This window comes from Choloepus didactylus, chromosome 4, assembly GCF_015220235.1.
Source record: "Choloepus didactylus isolate mChoDid1 chromosome 4, mChoDid1.pri, whole genome shotgun sequence".
Taxonomy (NCBI): Eukaryota; Metazoa; Chordata; class Mammalia; order Pilosa; family Megalonychidae; genus Choloepus; species Choloepus didactylus.
Window position 1 is genome coordinate 137,541,561 of NC_051310.1, and position 25,297 is coordinate 137,566,857.

At 50.8% G+C, this 25,297-nt stretch overlaps 1 protein-coding gene across 2 annotated transcripts; it reads right to left on the reverse strand.

Moving 5' to 3' along the window:
• Nucleotides 1-131: 131 nt before the first annotated feature.
• On the reverse strand, nucleotides 132-20,177 carry MAP1A (microtubule associated protein 1A). Of its 2 annotated transcripts, XM_037834123.1 has the most exons (7): nucleotides 19,963-20,177; nucleotides 18,899-19,000; nucleotides 11,889-11,971; nucleotides 11,474-11,614; nucleotides 3,092-11,270; nucleotides 2,727-2,947; nucleotides 132-2,527 (listed from the first exon to the last, which is right to left on the reverse strand). In XM_037834123.1, the coding sequence occupies exons 1-7, from the start codon at nucleotides 20,156-20,158 to the stop codon at nucleotides 2,372-2,374; spliced, it is 9,078 nt and encodes a 3,025-aa protein (XP_037690051.1). In that variant the 5' UTR covers nucleotides 20,159-20,177; the 3' UTR covers nucleotides 132-2,371. The 2 variants fall into 2 exon arrangements, with proteins under 2 accessions (XP_037690051.1, XP_037690052.1); XM_037834124.1 differs by lacking the exons at nucleotides 18,899-19,000; nucleotides 19,963-20,177 and adding an exon at nucleotides 14,976-15,062.
• Between the last annotated feature and the right edge of the window lie 5,120 nt (nucleotides 20,178-25,297).

Genomic DNA, 25,297 nt, shown 5'->3' on the forward strand with positions numbered 1-25,297 from the left:
TCAATCAAGTATGTTCACAACTGAATTCATCTCAACCTGTCAAAAGCCAGTGTAAAAAAAAAGCAACAAAATAGCCAGTGTAGTTGAGCAGGAATGGGCTATAAAAATATAGAAATCACGCATCCCAGGAGGTCCTGATGGCAGTCAGCCCACCATCCCAAAATGTCTTTAATGAGTATAAGCAGGGTATGGAGAGGTATGGGGGGGTTGTTTATCTCTGTAAAGCACCAGAAAGTACATGGTTTCAACCAGATCCTTGGAATCACCCTCTTATTTTTTTACTCTGATGCTTTGGAATGAGTTTCAGGAGTTGATATAAAGGGGCTGTGCCCTTTCTTCACTCCCTTGACATCTTTGTATGGGGAGAGCCCAGAACACTGGGAGGGCTAGAAAATCCCCCTCCCCAAATATACACATTGACAACCTGGCCACTCCTGAAATATCCAGGGGTATAAAGGGTTTCATTGGAGCAGGGAAATCCAACTTTTCATTCCATGGAAATCCCAGCTGCACAGATGAGAGGTGTTTCCAACCTCCAAAGGCTTTGGATCTCTTAGTGTCCCTCAACTCTTTACCTCTTTGGTGTTCCCCTATCCAGAATATCTGATCCTGGTTGTTTGGTCCTTAGCTCTTGATCCCATGGAATGCGGAACCCCTTCCCAGGAGGTCTCCTGCAATCCCCCTTCTCCTCCAAACCAAATTCTCCCCACCCTAGGTTCTTATTCCCCATAATCAAGTATTCCCACACATTTTCAGAAATCACACTGGCTCCTCATATCTTTTTTCTCCCTTCAACCACTCGGTGTTCTCTGGCACCCCTGGGTCCTGGAACTGCTTCCAGTTATCAAAGGCATCAGAGTCCTCTGAGATAAATGACAATGCTTGGAGAAGCAGAGAGGTGGAAGCTGGGGCCCAGCAATTAAGCAATGTATGAAATCAGAAAAAGCCTAAGCAGCACTACAGCAACTGCATGAACTTAATTTATTGTTAGAGTTGGAGGCAGCTCTGTTACAGCAGCTGGGAAGTATAGTGGGGGAAGTCTGGGGAGGAGCAGAGCACAGCAGCATGGGGAGAGTGGGAGCTAGGAAGAAAACAAGGCCAGTTCATTTTGGTTTCCACAGTCATTTGCCAGAGAAGCCAAGCCCAGACTGTCAGTGTCTGGGTTTCTCAGTCCAGCAGTAGTCTGGCAGGGCTGCTCATTGGTTTGCTTAGGGCGAGGTCCTTTCCTGAGGTGGTATTTTCAGCCTGTTTTCATTTCACTCTGTCGGAGTTAAGCTTTAGTTCAGATTTGTCTCCCTCTTTTCCTTCCTCCCTCTCATTTTCCCCAAATCTTCTGGCGTGGCCTCCACCTCTCAGATTCTCTGTCCCAAGAATTTGGGGCTGGAGAGGCAGCCAGCATTCCCATTTCAGCTGCAGGATGGCACAGTGGGATGTTGGGGGAGTCACACATTGCTGGGGTGTCAAATGTTGGGATGTCAGGCAGTGGTTTATTTTTAACCCATTACACACCAGCCCACGGCAGATGACCACATGCAGAGAAGCCAAGCAAGGGGATGAGAAGGGATCAGGATAATTGGAATGGGGTGGGTGAAAACTTCAAAGCGTCAGGGAGCTTGGAAGAATTCTGGGATTGGGGCCGGACTCTCCTTGCCCCTTTGTGCTGCCCAGTAGGCCTGGTCTGGGCACAACCCTAGGATGTAGATGGTGATGAAATAGGGGCTGTGAGAGAGGATAGATTCCTTTCTCCTCCCACAAGTCTGTTGATCAAAAGAGATTCAAGTTTTAGATTGAGACATTCAGATATGGAGGGAAGCAGGGGGACAGTGCAGCAGCTGTATTGCCCCAACGCCCTGCTGGAACCCAGACCCTGGTGGGTAAGGGAATGGGAGATGAAAGAAAGGGTGCAGCTCTGAGCACCTCACTGACAGTATCCTGGCCCTAGGACACATAAATTACCATCTGAAATCCTTCCTGGGATGCTAAATAGATTAAGATAAAGCGGTCCCTGGGGTTGGGGATATGATCTCTCTCCATGAGGGAGGAGGCTGCTCTCTGTAATTCATCCTCACTCAATATCAGCATTTGGCAATGCTAGGAGAGGGTGTCAATCCAGGGCTCTTAGGCATCAGATGACCTCCTATCCTGACTTTGTACCTTTCCCTATGCAATCCGTTACCTTTGCTTTTGAAACCCCTCTCAGGTATGGATGAGGGCAAGAGACAACTCGCACATTTTGCCAAGCCCAAGTTCCCTCAACAAAACACTCTGCCCCCACACCCTAGCTCTTATCTCCCTTGACCCCAAAGGACTTAGCAGTAGCCATTCTCTAAGGGAGCTGTGGGGAGCAGAGGGCGGAGGGAGTGTGGTTCTTTCAGAACTCAATCTTGCAGGCTGGGAAGGATTCATCCTGCATGACCACGGTGCTGCTGCTAGCCAGGACCAGGACATTCAGTTGTTGCTGCTGCTCATGAGTCTGCTGGTACCACTCACGGGTCACCTCTGTGTCATGAGTAGGGATCAGAGTCACCTAGGAGGGAAACAAGACATGCCTGATGTGAGAACACGAAGAGAAGGTAAGTGAGGTGGCCAGGGCACCTGGTGGTTTTAGAAGTGGCCCTGCTGACCACAGAAAGACCCAGTCTTTTTATGAACAGACTGTGTTCTGTTATTGCCTCTGAGCAAGCTTTGATCATACTACTACCTCCCTGGAAGCCCTTGTTACTCACCTGAAGATTCTCCCCCCACTGGGCCTTGCCTTCCAGCAGGGCATCCAGCACAGCCCGGCTTGGCTCGCCATTGGCAGGGTCATTCCCACTGACCACATAGTAGGATGCACGCACTCGTCGGAAGAAGTCAAGGTCAGCAGTCTTGCCACTGCAATGATTCGGGATATAGGCGAGATCCACATACACAGGGGAGCCAGTGCCACCCTTGGAACCCAAGGCCGCTGTAGAGATAAGCCAGCACTCATTGTAGAGGGAAAGGAGAACACTTTTGGCACCTTCCTGTTCTCCCTCCCACTTCTGGAGCCTTTGACCTGCCACACCCAGCCCCAACCCACCCTCTTCCCCACTTTTTATGATGTACTTACTCGGTACTGCCTTGAGTCCATTGACTAGGCCTTTGGACATGGGACTGTGTCCATCCTTTTCCTCTGCCGGAGTGACTTGGCTTGGAGTGCTGCGTGGTCTGGGTGGAGCCCGGGATGCTCGATCTGCAGGCCCTTTGCCAGGGGTGGGTGAGCGTTTTCCCCGAAGATCCAGACGCCGTGCGGGGGATGCTGGCTTGGCCCTGCCTGGGGCCTTGCGCCCTACTCGGCCTTGTACCTTCTCCTTCTCCCGTAGCCTTTCCACCCTCCCAGACTCTGAGCTGAGCCCCTCGGGGTCAGCCATGCACACGTCAGGACGGGGAGGGGATGGGTGAGGGTCTAGCTGGGGTAGAGGGGGTGGATCATGGCCAAGCCGAGGATGGTGAGTTCCACTGACCCCCCCAGCTTTGTCCACAGGCAGGAAGTCCCCATCTTCATCTGAGTCGAGGGCTGCCTCAGCTGTGATGGATGGACACTCCTCAGTTTCTGGTGGAACGTCAGAATCTGACTGTGAGGAGCCTGAGTCACTCGCTGATGTTGGGGGAGTCTCATCAGCCCCAGGACATGGACCCCCTGTGGCCCCTGAGCCCCCAGCTCGGCGCCGCCCCCCTTTCCCTACCAGCCAAGCTTCCTCAGTTGAGAGGTCATTGTCATCTGTGGATTGGGGCAGGGGTGGGTTCAGGAAGGATGGAGAGAGCTCTCCACGGTGGGGCCAAGGTTCAGCAGCACATCCCTGGGGCCCCGCCTCAGCCTCAGGGGAAATACTGCTGGGTCGGCTTGCAGGGGCTCCTCCAGGACACAGTGGCTGCAGTGTTTCAGGCTGGGCACTCCTCTCGGCTCCCTCCAGCCAGGCCCCCCGCTCCCAGATAGGGCAGGCTTCAGCCTCTTCTTTCTCAGCTTTGGAGGGATCAGGGCCTGGAGGGTTGGAGCTGGTTTCAGTTGGGCCCTTGGCTGCACAGTCTTCAGAGGGATCCTGGAATGGGCATGGCTTGGTGGCTGCCCCTGAGCACTCCAGACGGCAGGGCAGGGTGCCATCATCCATGTCTCCGGGCAGGCTTGGAACTGGAGGTGGAGCTAGGTCCAGTGAAGCTGGGGGTGCTGGACTCAGAGGAGTGAGGTCCCAGAGGCTGTGGGCAGCTGGTTCCATTCCTGGGACTAGCTCTCCAGAATCCTTTTCTGCAGCCTCAAGGCCTGGAGGGAAGCACTCAGCCACACTTGAAATCACAGGTGTGGTGGCTTCAGAGGAGGAGCCTTCAGACAGGGCTGGTGAGGCAGGTCGGGGCAAACTGGAGAGGAGAGGGGCCCCAGGAGAGCTGGGCGATGGGAGCTGAGGCAGTGAGGAGTCCAGGCTGGGGGCCTTGGTCACTTCTAGATATTCATCATGCCGGGCTCTGGTCGGGGGCCCTGGAGCCAGAACCAGAGCTTGATCCCCAGAGAAGGCAAGGGAACCGCAGGGTGCTGAGCGAGGTTCAGCCGGAGAGGGTAGCTGTGGGGGAGCTGGCTGCAGTGAGGAGAAGCCAAAGGCGGAAGCTGGGAAGTCCAGGCTGGGTCGAGTGGGACCCAAGGATGAGTCCAAGGAAGGGCTGGTATGTGACTGGGTTGCAGGCCACAATGTGGAGGGCCCTGAAGGGACTGGGTGTGGGGGACTTGGAGACAGAGCCTCTTTTTCTGGCTGCTCCTGGGCCCCCTTCTCCAACTCTGAATCACTAGTGCTATCATCCCAGTGACCCTGGCCTGACTCCTTGGGGGAGGGGGTCCTCCTATCTGGGCTGCAGCTTGGGAGGTCACCATTAAGAGGGGGGCTTGGGCCTTTGCTCAGGGGGATAGGGGCACGGGGAGGCACTGCAGGTGGGGTGGGGCTGGGCTCCACACTTGGCCCTGGTTCAGGCTCATGCCTGGGGGGTACAGTGGGTCGCACCAGGGCTGCATAGCTAAAGGTTGGAGTGTCAGATTGGAGGCTCTTAGGCGAGACAGGAGATGAAAGCTCCTTCTCTGCAGATGTGTTTCGGCCAGCAACCTCCTCCTTGGTTGAGATGTGTGAGGGCCAATCCCCAGCTGCCCCAAGAGGAGGCTCCCTAGTAGGGCATGCTGGGCCAAGCCCAGTGAGCATCATCTGCTCATAGATGTCTGCATACTGAAAGCTTCTGTCATCAGGATAGGGTGTAGGCTCTCTCTGCTCTGGCTCAGCCTGGTCTTGCTCTGTGGTCCTATGGCTCTCACTGACTTCTGAGATCTTTGAGCTGTGGGGGCTGCTGTCAGAAGCACCAGTTCCACTTTCATCTTCCCTTTCTCCTTCAGCCTTGCGGTAGTCCTTCCCCAGAGGGGAGTAAGGCCCACCTTCCAACTCAGCTGCCCCTTCCTGGACTGCAGCCACCACACTGTCATACTCAGGTGTGCCCCAGGAGAAGGGTGCAGGAGTGAGTGGCTCTGGGGCAGAGGAAGGGGGAGCTGGAGCTGGGGAGAGGGGAGCGGGGGGCAAGGGTCTGTCCTTGGGCACCCACGGTGGGATGTCAGCCAGCCATGAGGGGGTGGTGGGTTCGCTCCTCATGGGTGTCATGGGCTTAGGCTCTGGGATTGGGCTTTCTTGTCCTGGGGCTGGAGGGACCCTCTGTCCAACCATTTCAGGTGGAGAGGCTGGAGGGGAGATAATCTCAAAGGGGGAACGGGTCAGCTTGTCCTCTTCCTCTGGTGGCAGCCCAACTGGTGACTCTGAAAGCCAGTGCTCTACCTCCAGCCCCTTCTGTGATGAGGCCTCCTGGAAACCCTTGAAGTCTGAGGCCCAGGGGCTCCGGGGTGTGTGCTCCAGTGGGGACACTTCTTGCTCATCATCTGGCCCCTCATCCAAAAAAGTGCTCTCTCTCTCCTCAGTGTACCGTGGGTGGGCCCCCTGGCCATCCAGCTCACGAGGGAACCAGACCTTCCTCTCACAGCTCAACTCCCTCCAATATGGGTCCTGATCCAAGGCCAAATCCTCCCTGCCCCTCCAGTACCTGTCCTCCTGCTCAGGAGATGTGTCCTTCCAAGCTGGGGCAGTCTCTTTCTGTTCTCCTACTGGCTCTGCCCTGATTGGAGCTGTTTCTTGCCACTCCTGTACCACATCCTGCTCCTTCTTCCAGTACTTTTCTTCCTGCTTTTGGTCTTTGTCTTCCTGCACTGGGATCTCTTTCACCCCCAGAACCTTGGTCTTTTCCAACAGAGCTTCTTCCATCTGTTCCACAGTTTTGACTTCTTCTGGGGATTCTTCCTCTAGGATCTTTTCCTTGGGTTTCATGATTTTATCTTCTTGCACTGGGCTCTCCTGCCTCCAAGTTTTGTCCTTTTCTTCCAGAGCCTTTTTTTTCTGTTCAACAGTCTTAATGTTTTGTTCCAGGATTTCATCCTTCTGTCCTAAGGCCCAATGTTTTTCTTCTAAGGCCTGATCTTTATTTTCTAAGGTCCTGTCCTTCTGTTCCTCAGCCTTGTCTTTCTGTTCAGGTACACTGTCCTCTGGAGCCTTGTATTCAAGTTCAAAGTCTCTGACTTCTTGTTTTGAAGCTTTGTCTTTTTCTTCTAGGACCTTGTCCTTCTGTTCTAGAGTCTCGTCTTTTTGTTCTAAGTCTATGTCTTTTTGTTCAAAGGTCTTATCCTCCTGTTCCAGGGCCTTTTCTTTTTGTTCTGTGTCTTTTTGTTTTAAATCTATGTCTTTTTGTTCCCAGGCCTTGTCCTTCTGTTCCAGGGTCTTTTCTTTTTGTTCTGAGTCTCTGTTATTTTCTTTTAAGTCTATAGATTTTGATTCTACGGCCATGTCCTTCTGATCCAGAGACTTGGTTTTTTGTTCTGAGTCTCTGTCTTTTTGTTCTAAAGCCTTATCCTGCTGGTCCTCAGCCTTGTTCTTTTCTTCCAGAGCCTCGTCTTTCTGACTGATGACTATATCCTTCTGCTCCAGAGTTTTGTCCTTTTGCTGTAGGAGTTCATCGTTTGGCTCAGGTACCTTATCCTGCTCTGAGGTTTTGTCTTTTGACCCTAGAACTTTACCTTCCCACTCCATAGCAATGTCCTCCATGGCAGGGCTTGGCAAAGACTCAGGACTCTTGGTGAGAGAGCTGTCAGGAGTCAGAATGTGTTCACCAGGGCTTGTGATCACTTCAGGTGAGTGCTTCACATCTCCCAACAGTGTTGAGTCAGAGAAGGAGCAGACAGGTAATTTTCTGTCAGGACTCTCATCTGTAATGTCTGCCTGTGCAGAAAATCCAGTGGTCTCATCTGTGGCTGCATGGGGCTCTGGAACAGACACAGGGGCTGGGGGATGAGGGGTGTCCGCAGTCAGCATTAGAGGCCCCTTTTCTTCCTTTCCAAGGCTTAGTTCTCCAAACTGGAGGGTGCCAAGGCTTTCTGGAGAGAGCTGCTTAGAAGAGATATCCAGAGATGTCTCTTTGCTGGGGCTCTCTTCTGAGAGAGAAAGTGACCGGGTGTCTTCTGGAGACATCTCTGGCCAAAGGTCTTTGTGGAGGTGCTGCTCTGTCAGGCCACAGGGAGACCTGGGGGTGGGTTCTTGGTTGGCAGTGTCTGGGGAGACCACACTGAGGACAGAGACAGTCTCTGCATCTTCAGGGGAGAGATTTTGATCAGGAAATTGGAGCACCTCATCTTTCTGAGGTTCGCCAGGTTCTTGCAGTGATGTCCTCAGATCTCTGGGAAGGGCTTCTGCTCCCAAATTTGTACCTGTGGGTTCTCCTGCCTCCACAGTCTCAAAGACTATTGCTTTGTCCTGTTCTGGCAACAGTTGGATGGTGTAGCCTGTGTGTCTCTCAGTAATGCTGACAGGTGCTTCCTGGATCTCAGGGCTCTTGGGAGGAGGTAACTTACCCTCCTTCTCTAGTGTGCACTCTTCAGGCTCAGGCTTAACTGTCTCCTCTGCAGTGTCTTCCTTGCCCATACCTTGTATATGCCTAGTGTCTCCCCAGGAGTCTGCTTCCTGAAATTCTTGGGGCTCAGACTTTTCTTCCACTGGGGACTGATGGAAGGGTGTATGAGTGGCACTGGGTGGGCCGGATACTGGAGGAGAGGCCATCTTCACTGTGCTGTCATCTGGGCTGAGGCAGCGCTCCTCCACCTCTCCAAGGGCTGGTTCCCCTGGAAGTAGGGTGTGCCCAGGGGCCCCAAACATTGGCATTTCATATTGACTGTGAAGTTTCTCAGACAACCCTACATTTGTGGTTTCTTTCTCTTCCTCTTCCGTAGCTTTCTCTCCAGGCAAGCCTCTCCCTACCATCTCTCCTCTTCTCTCAGACTCCCCAGTCACAGAAAAGTCCTCATAGGGTGGTGATTTGAAGCCCTTGTCCTCTTCCAGTGAGGATGTGGGTGAGATGGTACCAGCTGATGGCACGTAGTCCAAGCCCTGAGTGGCTTCGGTGCGGGAGGAGGGTATGCTTGTGACTGTGTCAAGCAGCAGGGAGCTCTTGCCTGTCTCCTCTGTCTGGGGAGCTGTGAGTGAGGCCACAGACTGGTCCTCAGCCACTGATGTGGCAAAGGAAGAAAGCTTGTCACACTCGGTAATTGAGGTGGCTGAGGACACGTGTTCCTCTTCAGCTAAAGGGGCGGCCACCATGTTTGGGGGATAGGTGAGGATTTCAGTCTCTGGCGCTCCATAGCCTTTGCTGGAGGTGGCAGGAGTAGCACTCTCTGCAGGCTGGCTGGCCTCAAAGGGCCCAGGACCTTCAGGCCCAGGGAGGTCATAAGTACTTGGGGGAAATCTGGGTGGAGGTGGGCGCTCCTCTGGCTCATCATGTATCTCCTCGTCTGAGATGGTTTGCTCAGTCTCTGAGTAGCCAGGGATTGTCTCATCCTGGATGTAAGAGACATGCTCAGTGACTCCTGCAGGTGTGGCCAGGCTGCTTAGGAATGACGAGGTCTCCTTCTCAGGGACTTTACCCTGGAGTCCCAGTTCCTGGCCCCCAAGAGTCTCCCTGCCCTTTGGGGTTACCTTCAAGGTTTCCTGCATATGCTTTTGGTAAAAACTCTCAGCCTTTGTCTCTTCCTCTTCTTCCTCATCTGAAGGGTGTACCTCCTCCATTTCTTCTAACTCAGCCTTCTCTATCACATCCTCCTTTACCTCAGGTTCACTTTCCTCTCTGTCTTCTGGTCTATCTGGGAGCCTCTCTGCTTCTTTCTGCTTCTTTTCCTCCCAGGTACCTTTCTCCTCCTCCATTTCAGCCTCAGAATTTGGGCCTCTGTCCTTGCTGCCTTGTTCCTCAGAGATGTCTGGGACAACCTCTTTCTCCTTCATTACAGGCTCTTCTTGTTCCAGGCCTGAGACAGAAGGTGGGATTCCCTGGGTAGCTGTGCTCAGGGGTCCCTCATCCAGAGTGTCTGGAGGGAGTGCTTTCTCCCCTAGCCCTATGTCCCTTTGTTCAGCTAGCAATCTCCTCTCTTCACGTTTCATCTCCTCAAAATCCTGTGTGAGGTCCTCTGGTGAGGACAGGGTCAGCTCCCTGTGCCCACTGACTGGTGGGAGAGGTACAGTCCCCTTCTGTGCTGGGGGGGTCCGGGGCTCAGAGGACAGCTCCTTCTCCCCACGGGTAGCCCGACTCTTGTCCATCTTGAGTCTTCCAGGGGCCTTGGCTTTGTAAAGGGTCTTACGTACCTCAGGGGTAAAGGGCTTCAGGTCTGGCTTGGAAATCTTCTTGACCTCAGGTTTGGTGTCTTTCCTCTTCTCCTCCTTCTTGGCATCCTTCTTCTCCTCCTTCCTCCCTTCATCCTTCTTGAGCTCCTTTCTCTCCTTCTTGATCTCTTTTTTCTCCTTATCTTTTTTCTCTTCCAGCTTTGATATCTTTTCTTTTAGGTGCTTTTTCCCCACTTTGTCCTTGATCAGCTTTCGCTTCTCTGCCTTCAGTGCCTCGCTTGACTCTGTCTTCACCCTCTCAGGCTTGGCAGGCTTCTCTGGGGGCTTCTCAGGTGGCTCTTTTGCCTTCTTTTCCGTCTTGACTAACTCCTTGGCCAGTTCTGAGCGGGCTTCCTTGGCTCCCTCTTCGGCCACCTCCTCCCGTTTGGCCAGCTTGCTCACGGCTGTCTTGGTAGTAGCTTTGAGGCTCTCCTTGCTGTCAGCTCGCTGTTTGATTTTGCTGGGCTTGAGGGTGGCAGGCACAGACCCAGCAGTCAGGTCCTTCTGTGTGGCCACAGGGTAGCGCAGGAAATCTAGGTGCCGAAGCTTTTCCAGGCCCTCCAAGATCTTGTTTTGGGGAGCATTCCCTGGGAAAAGCACACGCACAATCTTCTCAGTGGGGTTGGCTGGTAGCCACACCACCAGAGCAGTGATAGAAGTCAGATAGGGCACCGAGATCTCAGCCTCCTTTCCACTGGCCAGCACGATGCCTGTCTTGGCTTTACTATTGCCTGCCCACTTTTGCATGAGGAACTGCATCTCCTTGCTGTCCTTGACTGGGTTGAGGACGTACATGTCCAGCCGGCCCACACCCATCTTGTGGAAGAGGGTCAGCGGCTCAATAGTGTTGCTGACCACACGGTACAGAGGCTCAGCCTGGATACCCAGGCGATTTAGGTGCTGTAGAGTGAGGCAAGCCTCCTCAATGCTGCGCTTGGCCTTCCGGGAGGCATCAGGCAGCCGTAGCTTCTCAGGCACGTTAAAGAAGACAACTCCGAGCTCAGGGGAGATGAGGTTCTTCACCCAGTCACTGTAGCTGCTAGAGCCCTGGGACTGCTCCTCCTCTAGTTCCGCCACTTTGCGCTGTAGGAGACCATTGATACCTGGCAGGTTGTCTGCCCCGATGTGTGTGAGCAGTACTGAGTCAATGCGGTCCAGGTGCCGCACCAGCTTCCAGAAGCAGGATTTGCGATCAGAGCCACCATCCACAAGGATGTTGAAACCATTGACGGCAAAGAGGGCAGAGTCCCCGCGGCCACCAGGGAAGATGTAGCAACAAGGCTTGGAGAGCTTGAGGAAGCCCCCTGAGGTGGGGGGCTCTAGCAGGTCAAAGGGGGATGGCACATCCACGGTCTCAGAGACATACTCGGAGAACTCAGCCACGCCATCCATGGTGGGCAGCATGGGCTCGGGGTTTAGCCGGAGGTGCAGGGTCTCTTGGGAACTGGATAGTCCCAGGTGGCTCCAATCACCCTCCCCTAAGCAGGACACTGTAAGGAAGGCCTGGATCCCAGGGTCTCTATTGCTGAGCAACTGGGCAATCTAGAGGAATGGGAGATAGAAGCCTGATCAGGTCACTGGGGCTGTCTTAAACCAAATCAGATTCAATCTGCTAATCTCCACCTCTCTCCTACCTTTCTGCCAGGTTCCCCAAAAGTCAAACAATATGAGACTTTCCCTTCCTTGGATCCCTCTAGCCCTTCACCATATCCCATTCCTCCCCAATACTCAGGCATGGAACTTACCTCTGGGTTATGAAGAACCTGAGCAAAGTTTTGATAGGAGTAGGTGCCACTCTGTAGGATGAGGTCCCCCCCAGGCTCTAAACTTTGCCCACTCAAGATCAGTAGTTTGTGAGCTGATGGGCTGCTAAGGAGACGGTGAACCTGGAATGGCAGGAGGGGAGTGGTCACAGATGTAGGAAACCCAGGGAAGGGTACTGAACATTCCTGGTACCCCCTCAGTACTGCAAAGACATGCCTCCACTGGTGTCCCTCACAGCACCTCCAGAGTGGAGTTTGTAAGGCAGTTTAGGTAGCAGAGAAAGGATGGTTCAAAGCCAAGTTCAGGAATTATTGACCTTAAATTAGTAGCATTGGCAAGGGTGGGTTACAGTACTTCCAGCAGGCCCTCTTGGCAAGGCACAGGCCCCGAACTTACCTCAGAGCTGATGCTGTCTGCACTGGGATTTACCAGTATGATGGTCTCTAGGATCTCACTCTGGTGGCAGAGGGTCCTCTGGCCTGAGGGAGAGATGCAAGAATTTGTACTGAAGAGATTGGAGAGGAATTGTACCTAAAATGGAAAAGCATTGTGTAGCGGAGGAGAGAAAAGAATGCACTAGAAGAAAATGGGACTTAGAGGAAAGAGAAGTCTGGCTGTCCTTAGACCCTGCCACCTTGGATACTGGTGAGTAAGGTCTAGGAACTGGTTCCTCCATGCCTGGATTTTCTACCTCTCCTCTCCCACATTGGCTATCTCTCCCCCTCCCTTCATATGCCACACACTCTGCCTGCCCAGTGATTGTCCCCCCTTCTCCTCTTTGCCTGGAACTCCCGCTTCAGACTGCCCTGTTGACAAGAAGCCTTTGTCCCTCTCGAGCACTAAGCTCCTGGTGCTGCCTGGGGATGGGGGGCTCAGCTGGAGAGAGTCATGGTCCTCAGTCAGCTCTCCTCACTAGCTTGTCTCTGCCCTGGGCTTCCAAGATAGAAGAAAGTCTGTAAGTAAGGAGATGGGAGCTTCTGTACAGTGTCTACAGATCCCCCCCCACCTCCTTCTCTCTCCCCCACCCAGGGCCAGAACTCCCATTCCAGAAACTCTGAGAAGCCTGTGCTATCTAAAACCTTTTGATTTTACAATTCACGGAGTATGAGGAGTGGAAACAGAACTACAACTTCCTGTTTTCTCTGGTTCCTCAGAGACCATGACTGCACTGACACACATGCATTCATCATACTGTTCCCACTCCAAAGGTTTCACAGCTCCCTCTCCCACCTTACCTTCACAGAGGCCTAGTTCACTATCCCACAACCTATCTCTCTTTCCTCTCATCTTTGCCTTTCTGCTATCATAGGCTTCTACCATGGAGACGGAGAGTTAGGGGTTCACAAACAAGAAGCACATAAATAGGAAAAGGAGATTCAGTGTTTTCCAGGCCATGGAGAAAGATAAGACACCCCCCAATCCCCTATCTACTTCCTTTCTCCAGAATCACATAATCACTAGGCAATACAGCAAAGAAAGAAGGTAACAGGTCAGACAGAAGATGCTAAGGGATGGCTGTCCCCTTTTCCTGCCTCAGCAAACACCATCCCCTCTTCCCCAGCACTTTCCCAATTACAGCTACCTTTAAAATAGGGGATAGAACAAATGGCCCAGGGAGTGGGCTGTCTGGAGGATGCTTGAGGGAGGGCTCATAATCTGTACCCTAGACCCTCTTCTGTGACCTAGGTCTCTCCTCTTTCTGGGGCTCCGGCAAGAGGACCCTGGCACCAGGGCTTTTGTTAAAAGGAAGAGCCACGGTGCCAAGGGCCAGGCAGCTCTGGCAGCACAGGGCTACACATGCAGCTGTGGGAGGAATGAACTACAGATGGTGTCAGAAGACCAAACCCCATACAGGTTGAGTGGGCCCTAGAGGAGTTGAAAGCATTCTCTTCTCGAGTCCCAGCCTCAGGGAATTGAGGGAAACTTTGAGGTCTGCCCAGGTGATGAGAGCCACCTCAGGGGCAGGCAGGGGCAGGGCGTAGGTAGGTGAGGGATATCAATGTTCAGGGAGTGACCAGTGCTAGGTAGTTCAGATTTAGAAGGCAGCACAGACACACACAAAGTCACACATTTGAGCTAGAAGGTTCTGAAAGAGAAATGTCAGTAATACACACTGATTTGCTTTCTGTCTACCCCTCCCCCCTCAGTCCATCATCCTTCGCAGTCCCCTGTTTGTAATCACAAGACTTTTCTGATCCCAGTTTCTGTAGTTTCTGTACTGTCCGAAGACCCCCGCCCCTAACTCACATGTTCTTCAGTTCTGATTTGCACCCACACGGTTTATATCCAGCCCCTCTCCTCTTTTCTAGGCTTGGGGGAAAGCCTTTTTCTTCTCTTCCCCCAGCTCTCCCACTGAAGGAACTGACATGTTTTTCCTCTTCCTTTGGAGAGAGCTATCTTGTGAGGTAAGGGCACTTCCCTCGGTCAGTGATAGGGTGGGGGGGTGGGCTGTGGGTGCTGAGGCAGAGCAGGCAGGAGGGCAGGTGTCGCCGCAGTGAGGCAGAAGGGGAGGGGGGGCGCTTGGGCAGCTGCAGTATGCCGCAGTGTCTGAGTGTGAGTGCGTGTGCGCGCTGAGCTCGGGCTCCGGCTCCGCCCCCACCCCCCACCCCAGCATGACAAGTCATTTTCCTGGCTGCCTCTACATGGGGGTGGGGTTGAGGGGGACGCAGAGAGGGAGAAAAGCCTGGCTCCTCTGTTTAAGAGACCCCATATTGGGAAGAGAAGCAGAGATGAGGTGGGGGTGGGGCTTAAACAGGGAACCTGTGGGGTTGACAGGACTGGGAATGCAGGGCAGCTGCTGGGGAGGGAACGCTCTCTCTCCAGCGTGTCCTCAGGGGGGCCACAAAGGGGGGTGCTTAGAGTCCCAGCTTCAGGAATGGTCTTAGGGAATGGCGCAGGGAGGGGAAGAACCCACTGTGAACCAGTTGGCCTGTGAGGAGTCGCATGCCACGTCTTAATGACCCTTTCCTCCTTTCTTTGCCATAGTGTCCCCCATCTTCCCTTACTTGGCAAAAACTCGCCTGGCTCACCCGGCATAGAAGCAGCTGAGCAATCCGGCAGCTGACACCCAGGGACCCTCCCAGGAGGCACATTCCCGTTATATTTACCCTTCCCTCAGATTCTTCTGCCCCTGCCAAAGACTGAGCCCCCAAACTCCTCTAGCGCCCCAGGCTGCCAGGCAGAGCCGGTGACACCACCCTCTGCTGCTGGTCCTTTGGCTGTCTCCCACCCCAGCCCAGCCAGAGAGGTGGACCGTTAACCGCGCTCTTTGCTTCCGCCCGATTCTGGGTCCAAGCTAGCTCCACAGTAATGTTCATTTTCTCTCTCCATAACCCACCCCCCCAACCCCCATCTGCCCACCCCACTGGGCTGGTTCCAGAAGCACCAGATTAGGTATCAGCTCCCTTCTGGTTACCCCCATCCCACCTCCCTATCACAGCATTCTCTCATACCCCATCCCAAGCTCAGCGGCTTGGTTCTTACCCTGGGGTGTGGGAGGGAGCCCCTCATGGAGGCGGTGGCTCCGGCCCCAGCCGGCAGCTTCAGGGAAGAGTCTGCGGCACTTGGGGTGGGGAGGGGGGGGCTTGATGGGGAGGGCGGCGCCAGGGCGGGGAAGAGGGGCTGGTCTGTGACAAGGCACTGGAGACTTAACTGTTTCTTTGCTTTCACAATGTCAGTGCTCTGGTGCTGCTTCTGTTTGGTTCTGGGGAGCTGGGGAGTTGTCTAGAGACTCAAAGAGCCAGGGGTGGTCTCCTATGGCCCACAGGGCAGAGACCCTTCTCCCCCAACCCTGCTTAATCAAGAAATACTCTTTTAGCATCAGCCAAAAGAAAAGCCCCACCCTGGGACACAGAAAGGGGATATGGGTGGCCTAGGCCCTCCCCCTTCCATCCAGAACCAGCTGCTGCCTCCTCTCAAATGGACCCTCACTCCCATAAGGAGTGGGAGACAAAGAGGCTGGGGGCCAAAAGCCTGGGGTAGGGGTGGGAGGATTGCTTGAGAGAAAGACGGGAGCTAGGGAAATATGCTGAGCACTGCCCTCTTCTGAGCCACAGCTACAGAAACCAGCGGGAGGACAGAAATAAGTACTATTTTAGTGTCAGAGGGTAATCTGAAATTCTGGAAAACGTGTGTGTGGGGGGGTGGGGCACAGGGACCCTGAGACCTGGATGCAGTTCTGTGTCAATGCACCACAGCACTGCAACTACACAGGCACTGACACTCTGGATTCTTGGGTCATTGGGCATGAAGAGGCAGCTTTTGACTTCAATGCCTCTGCGTGGTACTTTCTGCGTTTCACTGAAGGGGTTAACAGGGACCAAGGAGGATCACCACGCCCAAGCAACGTTTTCTGACTATAGGCCCATTATTAAATATAACATAAAGTACTTTTTGCATTTAAAAATTCTGAAATGGCTTTGTAGGGTGGCTGCATCCCCGTTCTCTCCTTGTTTCCTCATCTTTCTAATCTCTTTGCTGCCTCTGTTTCTACTGTGGACCTCTGTTCCAGATTTAGTGAAGTGCTTTAGGACTTAAAGGGACATCTGGTGATACTCATGCTCTACATCAATCCTTCCCTGCCCTCTTTCCTTCCTTCAATGCACCCCCCCCCCCCAAGTTCCCCCAGCCCTGGCCAGCATCTAATGCCTTCCTCATGTAGACTTTCGCCCCACACATACCCCAGCACCAGCTCCACCCTTGCCCCTGGCTGCCAAGAGCTGCATTGAAGGTCAGAGAAGCCAAAATAGTCTGTTCTCAGCACCCCCCATCCCCCCTTAAATGCAGCCAGAGGAGAGGAGGAGCTGAGTCACCAGCACTCTGGAGGGGGGCGGGGGAGAGGAGGGGAAGGGAAGAGGGAAGGAATTCTTGCTCTCATCCAGGGATGCAAAACAGCAACATGGCAACAGCACCATTTGGATAGAGGAGGCCATCTGCAGAGATACCTAGTACAAGACGCAAAACTAAGTTCCAAACATCACAAAAGGGAACACCTTCCTTCTGTAACTTCATCATTCTTATTTCCTCCCACCTCAAACTATATCTATCTCTTCTCTGCCTTCTAGGGCTCTCTGAAGTGGGTTAGGAGGGAAACTTGAGGACAAAATTACATTCTGTCTTGAGGGCAAAATAACATTTCCCAGGCCAATGCAGAGCCCACCATTATTCTCAACTGCCACCCCCCAAGGGCAACACTCCGGGCATGGTTTCAATGCACAGTGGAGTTTTCCTTCAGCCTTCACCCTCTGAACCCACCACAATCAACTCTATCATCTGTGTTCCTGGGTTCTGCTGCAATGAAATGGTGAAATGTCATAAGACAGAAAGGCCTGAGCTCATACACAAAGATCAGAAGTCTTGGATTTGAGACCTGACTCCACCTTTTCACTAATCGTGCTGCTGAACAACCCACTTAACCTCTCTAAGACCTTACTTCCTGAACTAAAAAATGAGTATAATATTAATAGTATGGTCCAATGATGTTGTGAGGATTGAACGGCATACAAGATGAAAAAGTGTTTCATTGCTAGAATATTAAACCTGCAATGCACAATGGCCACTGGAATTCTGTCTCCCTTTTGTAGATTTCTGAGAGGTCACCTATGTAGGTCTAGGTGATTAGGGCAATCCTAAATCAGAATCTCAGACCAGATCAACTCTAGAGTACTCTTAGCTTCCAAGTGAACCCTGGGAGAACTGGCGAGGCCTTCAGGATGGGATGTGAAGTACTATTTATGTACTGCTTTCCCATTTCAGACAGCAATGCAGATCCTAGTTCCAGGATGGCTTTCATGTTTGCAGAAGTGACAGGATTACCACTTCTTGAACATATCAGTGGTAATGGAGAGTCAGACAAAAGGCCTCCAAATTGGTCTCTCAGCCTGTGTTCTTTAGAGTCTCAGAACATCGATTATGAATTATGAAGTCCCTCCCTTTTCTATTGGCTCCCAATAGAAGTATCGGAGTATTATTGAAACTCAGTTTTCCACTCTCCTAATTGTTTCTGGATTTGTGTTATAATGCTCAGAAACTCCAGATCTTTTGCAGGGATTAAAAAGGAAGACCCCCAAGACTGGTGGCTGGTGACTCCCTGGTGCAAAAGCCATCTTAGAAAGCCTTTACCAGTCTGGAGCTCTAGAAGATGTTGAGCCACTGACTCTCCATCAGAGGACCCTTTCTTTTCTACGTGTGGCTGTGTGGATGGGGGGAAGCTAGGAATTATTGCACTTGCCCTGTCATTGTAGGATACATTTTTATCCCCTTTCTCAGCATTTTGGCCCGGGCCCAAGAACAGGTGATGGGGATGATGGCTCAGCCTGCGGGTAGGCAGAAAGGATCAAGTCATAAGGCACTGGCATATTCTCTTGAGCCCATCCCAGCCACCTGGTTCCCTATTAACAGGAAGCTGAAGGGAGGGACAGTGTCTGCAGCCAGGCTGGGTTGACTGTTGTTTGTGGGGACAGCTGAAAGAGGAGCCAGCAGGGGTGGGGCTGTGGCTGTCTTGAGCCATTTGGGTTTTTCCAGGAAATTCTCCACTATTCTCCAGGGACATAGGCCACCATGGAAATGTCCATACCCTAAAAAATTCAGCATGCTAAAATAAGTCCTGATGTTAGGTATATGTCCTAAGCCCCTGAGGACACCATGGCAAAACTCTGATTGAAAAAGCCACAGTGGGTGTTTATATTTCTGTGCTTGCTTCGGAGAAATGCCTGAGAGTGACTATGCATCTCCTTGTAAGCATCTTTCTGAGCATCACTGAACTCTAATCTGGAGTTTGGCTAATTACTTTGGTTTAAATTTAAACCTCACAATGCAACAGCTCTTGTATCAGTAAATTCAGGAGACCCTGATTTCCATCCTGGATTTGATGGTGCTCATCAGCCTTTGGTACAAGAATTCTGCTCTGCTCTGGAGATCTGTTGGCTGAGCCAAAGGAGGAAACAGAAATCCTGAAACCTGGTGGGTAGGCTGCATAGCCTGAGGGAAAGTGCTAAGCAAGGGTCTGGGAATATGAACAGGGGATTCTGGGGTCTCTGAAAAGAGAAGGGGAAGAGATTGGGATATGCAGCAAGGGGGAAACAAAAGGAGAGGGTGGATTTTTGCATGCAAGATGATTCATCACTCAGAGAAGTAGCTTATTCTCTAGAAGCACATCAATAGCTGTCCACAAACCACCCTCTTCTTAAGTTGAAATTATGCTCTCCTCCATCATCACACCATCTGTCTGCAAAGTATATTAGATACACTGGGATGCTGTGGAGCTCTGTAACTGTCCCCTCAGGAGTCCCTCCCTTCTCCCCTACCCAAGCCTCCCAAAAGGCCAGTTCCACCAGGGAGACTGAACCTCTGTGCTTCCGTGAGCAGCCCTCACCCAAAGGACTGATACAAATGGTATTAGTCCTAACCTTTGACCTCTGAAGAGAAGTGAGCTAGATGCCGAGTAATGAAGAGTCTCAACTGTTGGTTCAAGTCAAAGGATGGTAAGTCAATGTTCCAGGAGAGAATCCCTGTAGAAAAAAAAGAGAAATAAAGAGGACTTTAAATAAAGTGAGGAAGGTTGGACTGCAGGAAGCATTTCAGAGTTCACAGAGAGAGTAAAGAGAGAGGGAGGAGAAGGAGAGCTGCCATGGTCAGCCTCACCAATGTCTCTAAAAAACTGAGGCACAAAGAAAGGGTACTAATGCCTGCATCTGTCTCCCAACCTGTGCCTTTCCTGGGCTTTGCCTGAGCCAGAAAGAAGGGCAGAGTTTAGACTAAACTTGGTCATTAATGAGTTTGAATGTAGCAATTGTGATAGTAGTGACACCAAAGGGCCTATTCCCAACTACTGGGGTCTGCCCTCCTGGTCCTTTCAGCTAAATAAGATTCTAGACTCTCCTTTAATGCCCCCCTCTTTTCCTCCACCCCTCCGAGGCTTGCTTCCACCCGCAGGTGGCTTTACAGCACTGCGCCACAGGCAACTAGGGAGGGAGGTGAAGACTGAGGAGCTGTGGCCACGAAGGTCACTCTCTCAGGTTGGCCGACAGCACTTGGAGATTTGTCCGCGGCATCCAATAAGCACCCTGTGCCTGTTCAGGGACCCTTAAGAATAAATTGTTAAGGTAGGGAACATGGACTCTCTGGGAGACGGGGAGGACTTTTAGGACGTCTGGCCCTGGACACTCGGGGAGAGAGAGGTGTGGCCGGAGGCGCCCCACCTGGGGGAGACTGCGGAACGCCACCGGGTGTGCCAGAAGGCGGGGGACGGAGGTGTGAGAAGCTCGGGAGGATACGGACGCATGGCAATGGAAGATGCAGGTGACAGGGGCTGATGATTCAGATAAACAGAGCGCGCAGATCTCAGGAAGTGCACACTAGGGGTAGAGAATGCAGACATACCCACTGGGAGGTGAATGCATATGGCAGAAGCATGGGATGGAGGAAGCACGGGATGGAGGATGCCCCGAGCACAGCCAGGACAGCGGCTCACCTTGTTCAAGGTGGGCCCGTACGGCCCTCAGTTGGCTCTCGGTACCGATGTCGCCGATCACGATGAGCAAAGAATGTTTCCGCAGGTCCCAGCGTGCCGCCGCCACCGCGGCTTCGGCCTTGCACAGCGGCTCCTCGGGGTTCTGAGACAGCGGAGCACCAGGGCTTGGGAGCCCCAGCCCCGGAATTGTCTCCATGGCAACGCCGCGAGGCCGCCCAGGCCCGGCTTCGGTCTCCATGGAAACTTCGAAGGAGTGCTAGGCCGGCAGCGTCCGCTGCAGGGAGAGTGCGCGCGGCTCTTAAAGGCCGGCGGCCAAAGCTGCTCATTGGCTGCTGCCTGCCAGGGGGCGGAGCACAGGAGCCGCAGAGGTGGGACTGGGACAGCCACGCTCGCAGTCTGCGGTGTCGCTTGGCTCTCGTGGGGGTGGTACCCGATCCTTGAGCCCGCATTCCATTTTTCCGGAGAGATCCTACTCGGACTTGGGTGGGGGTGGGCTCTGGGAGGCCGGTGGAGGGACGAGTAAATTGCCTCTGCGTCGCAAGAAGCTTCTAGTTAGGATGTGTCCCTGATAAGTATTGTCTGGCAATTCCGCACCCTAACCCGACCTGAGGGGAGCCATCTTGTCCCTCTCCATCTCCAAGTGTGTATCGTTGTCTCCATCTCTGTCCGTATATCTATATTGTCATTGTCTGGCTTCTCTCTCTTTTTCTCACCTCTTTGGTCCCTGCCTTCTAGGGTCCTGGTCTCCATCCTATGTTTACCCGCCCTCCTTGCCTGAGGCCCAGGAAGTGATGAGGAAGGCTGTGCAGTAGTGGAGGGGACAGAGTGACCTTCCGGCCCTCAGTCCCTGGTGAGTTGTTATTCCGAAGATAGTGGTTGGCTAGTCTCCATCTCTGCTGAAGTGCAGGACTGGAGTGCAATGAGCTCACACTGCAGCAAGGGGGATTTGAGTAAAACCCAGGAAAGACTTTCCCAATTCCAAGTGATGTGACACAGTGAAATGTGTAACCTTGGTAGACTGTGGTTTTACTGCCTGGGAGTTCTCAAAACAGGAGGGACAATGTTGAATCAGAGAAGAGGCTGACCTTTGCAAAAACCAAAGGACCAGGGGATGAGAAAGAAAATGGAGAAACTCTTGTCACTATTACATGACCGACTGGAATATCTTTGTAAAAATGGTGCTGTAAGTCTACCTTCTCCCAGTGTTTCCTTACCCCCTGCTCTACACTACAGTGTCTTCTTTTATTCAGGATACTGAATCATCATTCTGAACATGCATGTGTCAGATAGAGAGCCTGTCTTTCACTCTAGCATTCTAGCAGCACTTGTTTTTTCTCCTATCTGCCTTACACCTTGAGGATGAGTAAAAAGGAGCATGGTACTTGATTTGGCAAAGCTGTCTGTCAGCCGCATTCTGATCCATCTCCACACTGGAGGCCCTGAGGTAGACTGGGCAATGTCTGCCTGTTAAAGACCTCACAGCACTTCTGATCCCTATCATGGAGCATGTGTTATAGCAAAAAAGTCAATCCATTCTGCAGCCGATTTGAACCTGGCTCTGAAAAATCCTCTTCATAGCAGCGAGAGGGAAATAAGAGTCCTGGCAAAACATCAGATGTTGTGGGGCCTCATCCCATAGGACAGATGAAAGAGTGTTCTGCTATACCTCCACCCCCCCCCACCATTGTGGATCTGAATCTGGACAAGAGCATGAACAGATGTGCAGACCCCATCTGTAATCAGAAGAGTGCCACATGGAAGCAGAGAGCCAGAATAGGTTGTAGGGAGAGGAAGAGTACAGTTTCCACGGCAACTCTAGGGATGAGGCCTTTAAGTAGCACAGGGCCTCGGTATAAGTGTCAGCAGCAGTTAACCACAGGCTCTATGCTTCCATCAAGCATGGCAAAGAGGTTAGACAATAGATATGAATGATATAGGGAAGGACCACACACTGATCGGATGGTAAGGGCAGAAATTCAGACCCATGATTGCAGCCCCTGCTAGAATTGGGTCTGATTAGTTGCAGACAATGATAATACTAAAATTGCATATGTGTACTGGATGATTATTCAGCAGACTCTTATTTGCCAAAGGCAGATACTGACAGAACAGATGGTGACAGGTATCTTTTAATTATCCCCCTCTTTCCATATTCAATGGCAGTATCTCAGTCATTGGGTGATGTTCCCAATATCATCATCATATTATCAGAAAGTATTTTGAGTGCCAAACTGCCCACACTAGGCAAACTGTTCTATAAAGAAAACTGTACAGTGTTAGTATCTGTGCTCCAGAATTTTACAACTGAAAACAGAGAACACTGATGCACAAATGTACAAGGCATAGAAAGCTGAGTAAAAACATTAAAGAAATACATGAATTGCAAAATTAATAAAAATCTATGATGTGTTGAAGAATTGTTTGCTGTGGTAGGAGCCTAGTCATAAAAGGATGCCATTTAAGGTTCTGTCCAAGGGGATTATTGGGTGATATGCATGATAGTGAGGCACTTGTAGTAATGTGTGATGGCTGTAGAGCCCACTGTAGTGTTTCCTTGAACTGTTGACCCCCTAGGCTGATCAGGTATAATCTTTTGGGAACTCCTCCACTCTGTAGCTCCCTCTTCCACACTGCTGTCGTGCAGGATTGGCAGGTATGGAGGTCACAACCAATACTTCTCAGGAAATTTGTGATGAAGGATCCTTGAAAAGAATTTCTAATTTGTCACATACTAATACTTTTGGAAAACAATAAAAAAATTTACAGGAAAAAACAAAATAAAAAAAAATAAAGTAAAAGCCTCAATATTTTAAAATTACAGATTCAATTGAAATAAAAATACTCTGTCAAATTGCTATTAAAGTTTTTATTGCTTGCTCTCAATTTCTGTACTTAATTTCAAAATCTGTCCTTATTAACATCCATCCACAGACCTCACTAATGAATTCTAGGGTTAACAGAATTCTAAATAGTACAGGAATGGACATGATCCACATGGCCTTTTAAAAGATCCATGTTCTTTTAAAAATAATCTGATGTGTGTAGGGACTGCAGAGAAGCAATGATTGAAGCCTGGAATGAACACATTATGATTTAGCTATCCATTCAGTAGCATCTCTTATGTTCCACCATCTAACTAAAGAAGGCAGTAACACCACCAAGTCTGGGAAATGGGGATGTGGATTGGAGAAGGCTTTAGCCATTTTCATAATCTTAATCAGCTACCATTCCCCATGTTTCCTCTCCCCCATTTTTGATATGGGCAATTGTCATTTTGTCAGTTTTATGTACAATGGAAACTTGGGTTCAAAGCCCTCCTTTCAACCAGATTGCTTCCCTGAAGCTCCTCCTGTGTGGAAATTCAGGATTCACCACTGAAAGAGGAGGTTAGAAGAGGTGCAAGAGCAAGGCACTATTATAGGCTCGCCCTAGGGTAGGTATAAGGCAGAAGTGTAAATCACAAGTGGTATGAAGGTAATTGTAGCCTTTGCTAAGTTTGAACCAGTTAGGGGATTCTCAGCCCCCAGACCTTCATCAGTTCATGATACATAGTGGTAAATTATCCAGTAGGTAAATTAAGCACATGCTTAGGATATTAACAAAGTGGGTGGGACATCTCTACATTTTTTTCTGGAAATAATTTAATATTTGGTATTTTTTTATATACTATATAAAAGAGGTGGCTTTCTGTCCTTGCCCTGCTCATGTATTTTTTTAAAATTCAGTTTTATTCAGAGATATTCACATACCATACAATCATCCATGGTGTACAATCAGCTTTTCACAGCTCCATCATATATAACTGTGCATTCATCGCCATAATCAATTTTTGAACATTTTCATTACTCCAAAAAGAATAAATATAAGAATAAAAAATAGAAGTAAAAAAGAACACCCAAATCATTCCATTCCCCCCATCCCACCCTATTTTTCCTTTAGTTTTTGTCCCCAGTTTTCTACTCATCCATCCATACCCCAGATAATGGGAGTGTGAGCCACAAGGTTTTCACAGTCACACCATCACACCATGTAAGCTACATAGTTAAACAATCGTCTTCAAGAATTAAAGCTACTGGATTGCATTTCGACAGTTTGAGGTATTTCCTTCTAGCTATTCCAGTACACTAAAACCTAAAAAGAAGTATATATATAGTACATAAGAATGCCCTCCAGTGTGACCTCTCTCTCCATGTGAGATCTCTCAGCCACTGAAATTTTATTTTGTTTCATTTCGCTTCCCCCTTTTGGTCAAGAAGATGTTCTCAATTCCATGATGCTGGGTCCAGGTTCATCCGTGGGAGTCATGTCCTGCGTTGCCAGGGAGATTTACACCCCTGGGAGTCATGTACCACAAAGAGGGAAGGGCAGTGAGTTCACCGGCCAAGTGGGCTTAGAGAGAGAGGCTACATCTGAGCAACAAAGTGGTTCTCTGGGGGAAACTCTTAGGCACAATTATAAGTAGGCTTAGCCCCTTGTTCTAGTTTGCTAATGCTGCCAGAATGCAAAACACCAGAAATGGATTGGCTTTTATAAAAGGGGGTTTATTTGGTTACAGAGATACAGTCTTAAAGCCATAAAGTGTCCATCAACAAAGGGTACCTTCACTGGAGAAAGGCCATTGGCATCTGGAAAACCTCTGTTGGCTGGGAAGACACGTAGCTGGCATCTCTTGCTCCCAGGTGGCATTTCAAAATGGCATTCTCCAAAATGTCTGCATCAGCTTCCAATGGCCATCTTCAAAATGTTTGTCTCACCTCCAGAGCTCCTTCTGTCTGAGCTTATATAGTGCTCCAGTAAACTAAACAAGGCCCACACTGAATGGGTGCGGCCACGCCTCCATGGAAATTATCCAATCAGAGTTATCACCTACAATTGGGTGGGTCACGTCTCCATGGACACTGAACCAATAGGTTCCAACCCAATTCACACTAATACGTCTACCTCCACAAGAATACATTAAAGAATATGGCTTTTTCTGGGGGACACAAATATACAAACTGGCACACCCCTCTTTTGCAGTAACAAGTTTCATAAGGGCAAGCCACAAGATCAAGTGCTCGGCCTAGTAAATTGTTAGTCAATGTTTGTGAGAATATTAGTAATGACCCAGGTGGGAACATCCAACATTTCCACATTTTACCCCAGTTCCTCAGAGGGACCTTGCAAATATATTTTAATTCTCTGCCCAAATTACTTTGGGATGTATCAGTATTTCGCACCAACCTGTACAAACCTACCAGATCTCACTTCTTATTCAAAGTTCCACGTAATTATAGTGTTTGAATAAACTGACCAAACAAGTTAAATTATTTAGTGTACTGCAGAAAATGTATAT

Coding starts and splice junctions, on each gene's coding strand:
- MAP1A (XM_037834123.1), bottom strand. CDS start 20,158: ATGGAGACAATTCCGGGGCTGGGGCTCCCAAGCCCTGGTGCTCCGCTG. Junction 11,271..11,473: donor AGGTTCTTCATAACCCAGAG/GTAAGTTCCATG, acceptor CCATTCCTCTAG/ATTGCCCAGTTGCTCAGCAA. Junction 2,528..2,726: donor AGTGGGGGGAGAATCTTCAG/GTGAGTAACAAG, acceptor TTTCCCTCCTAG/GTGACTCTGATCCCTACTCA.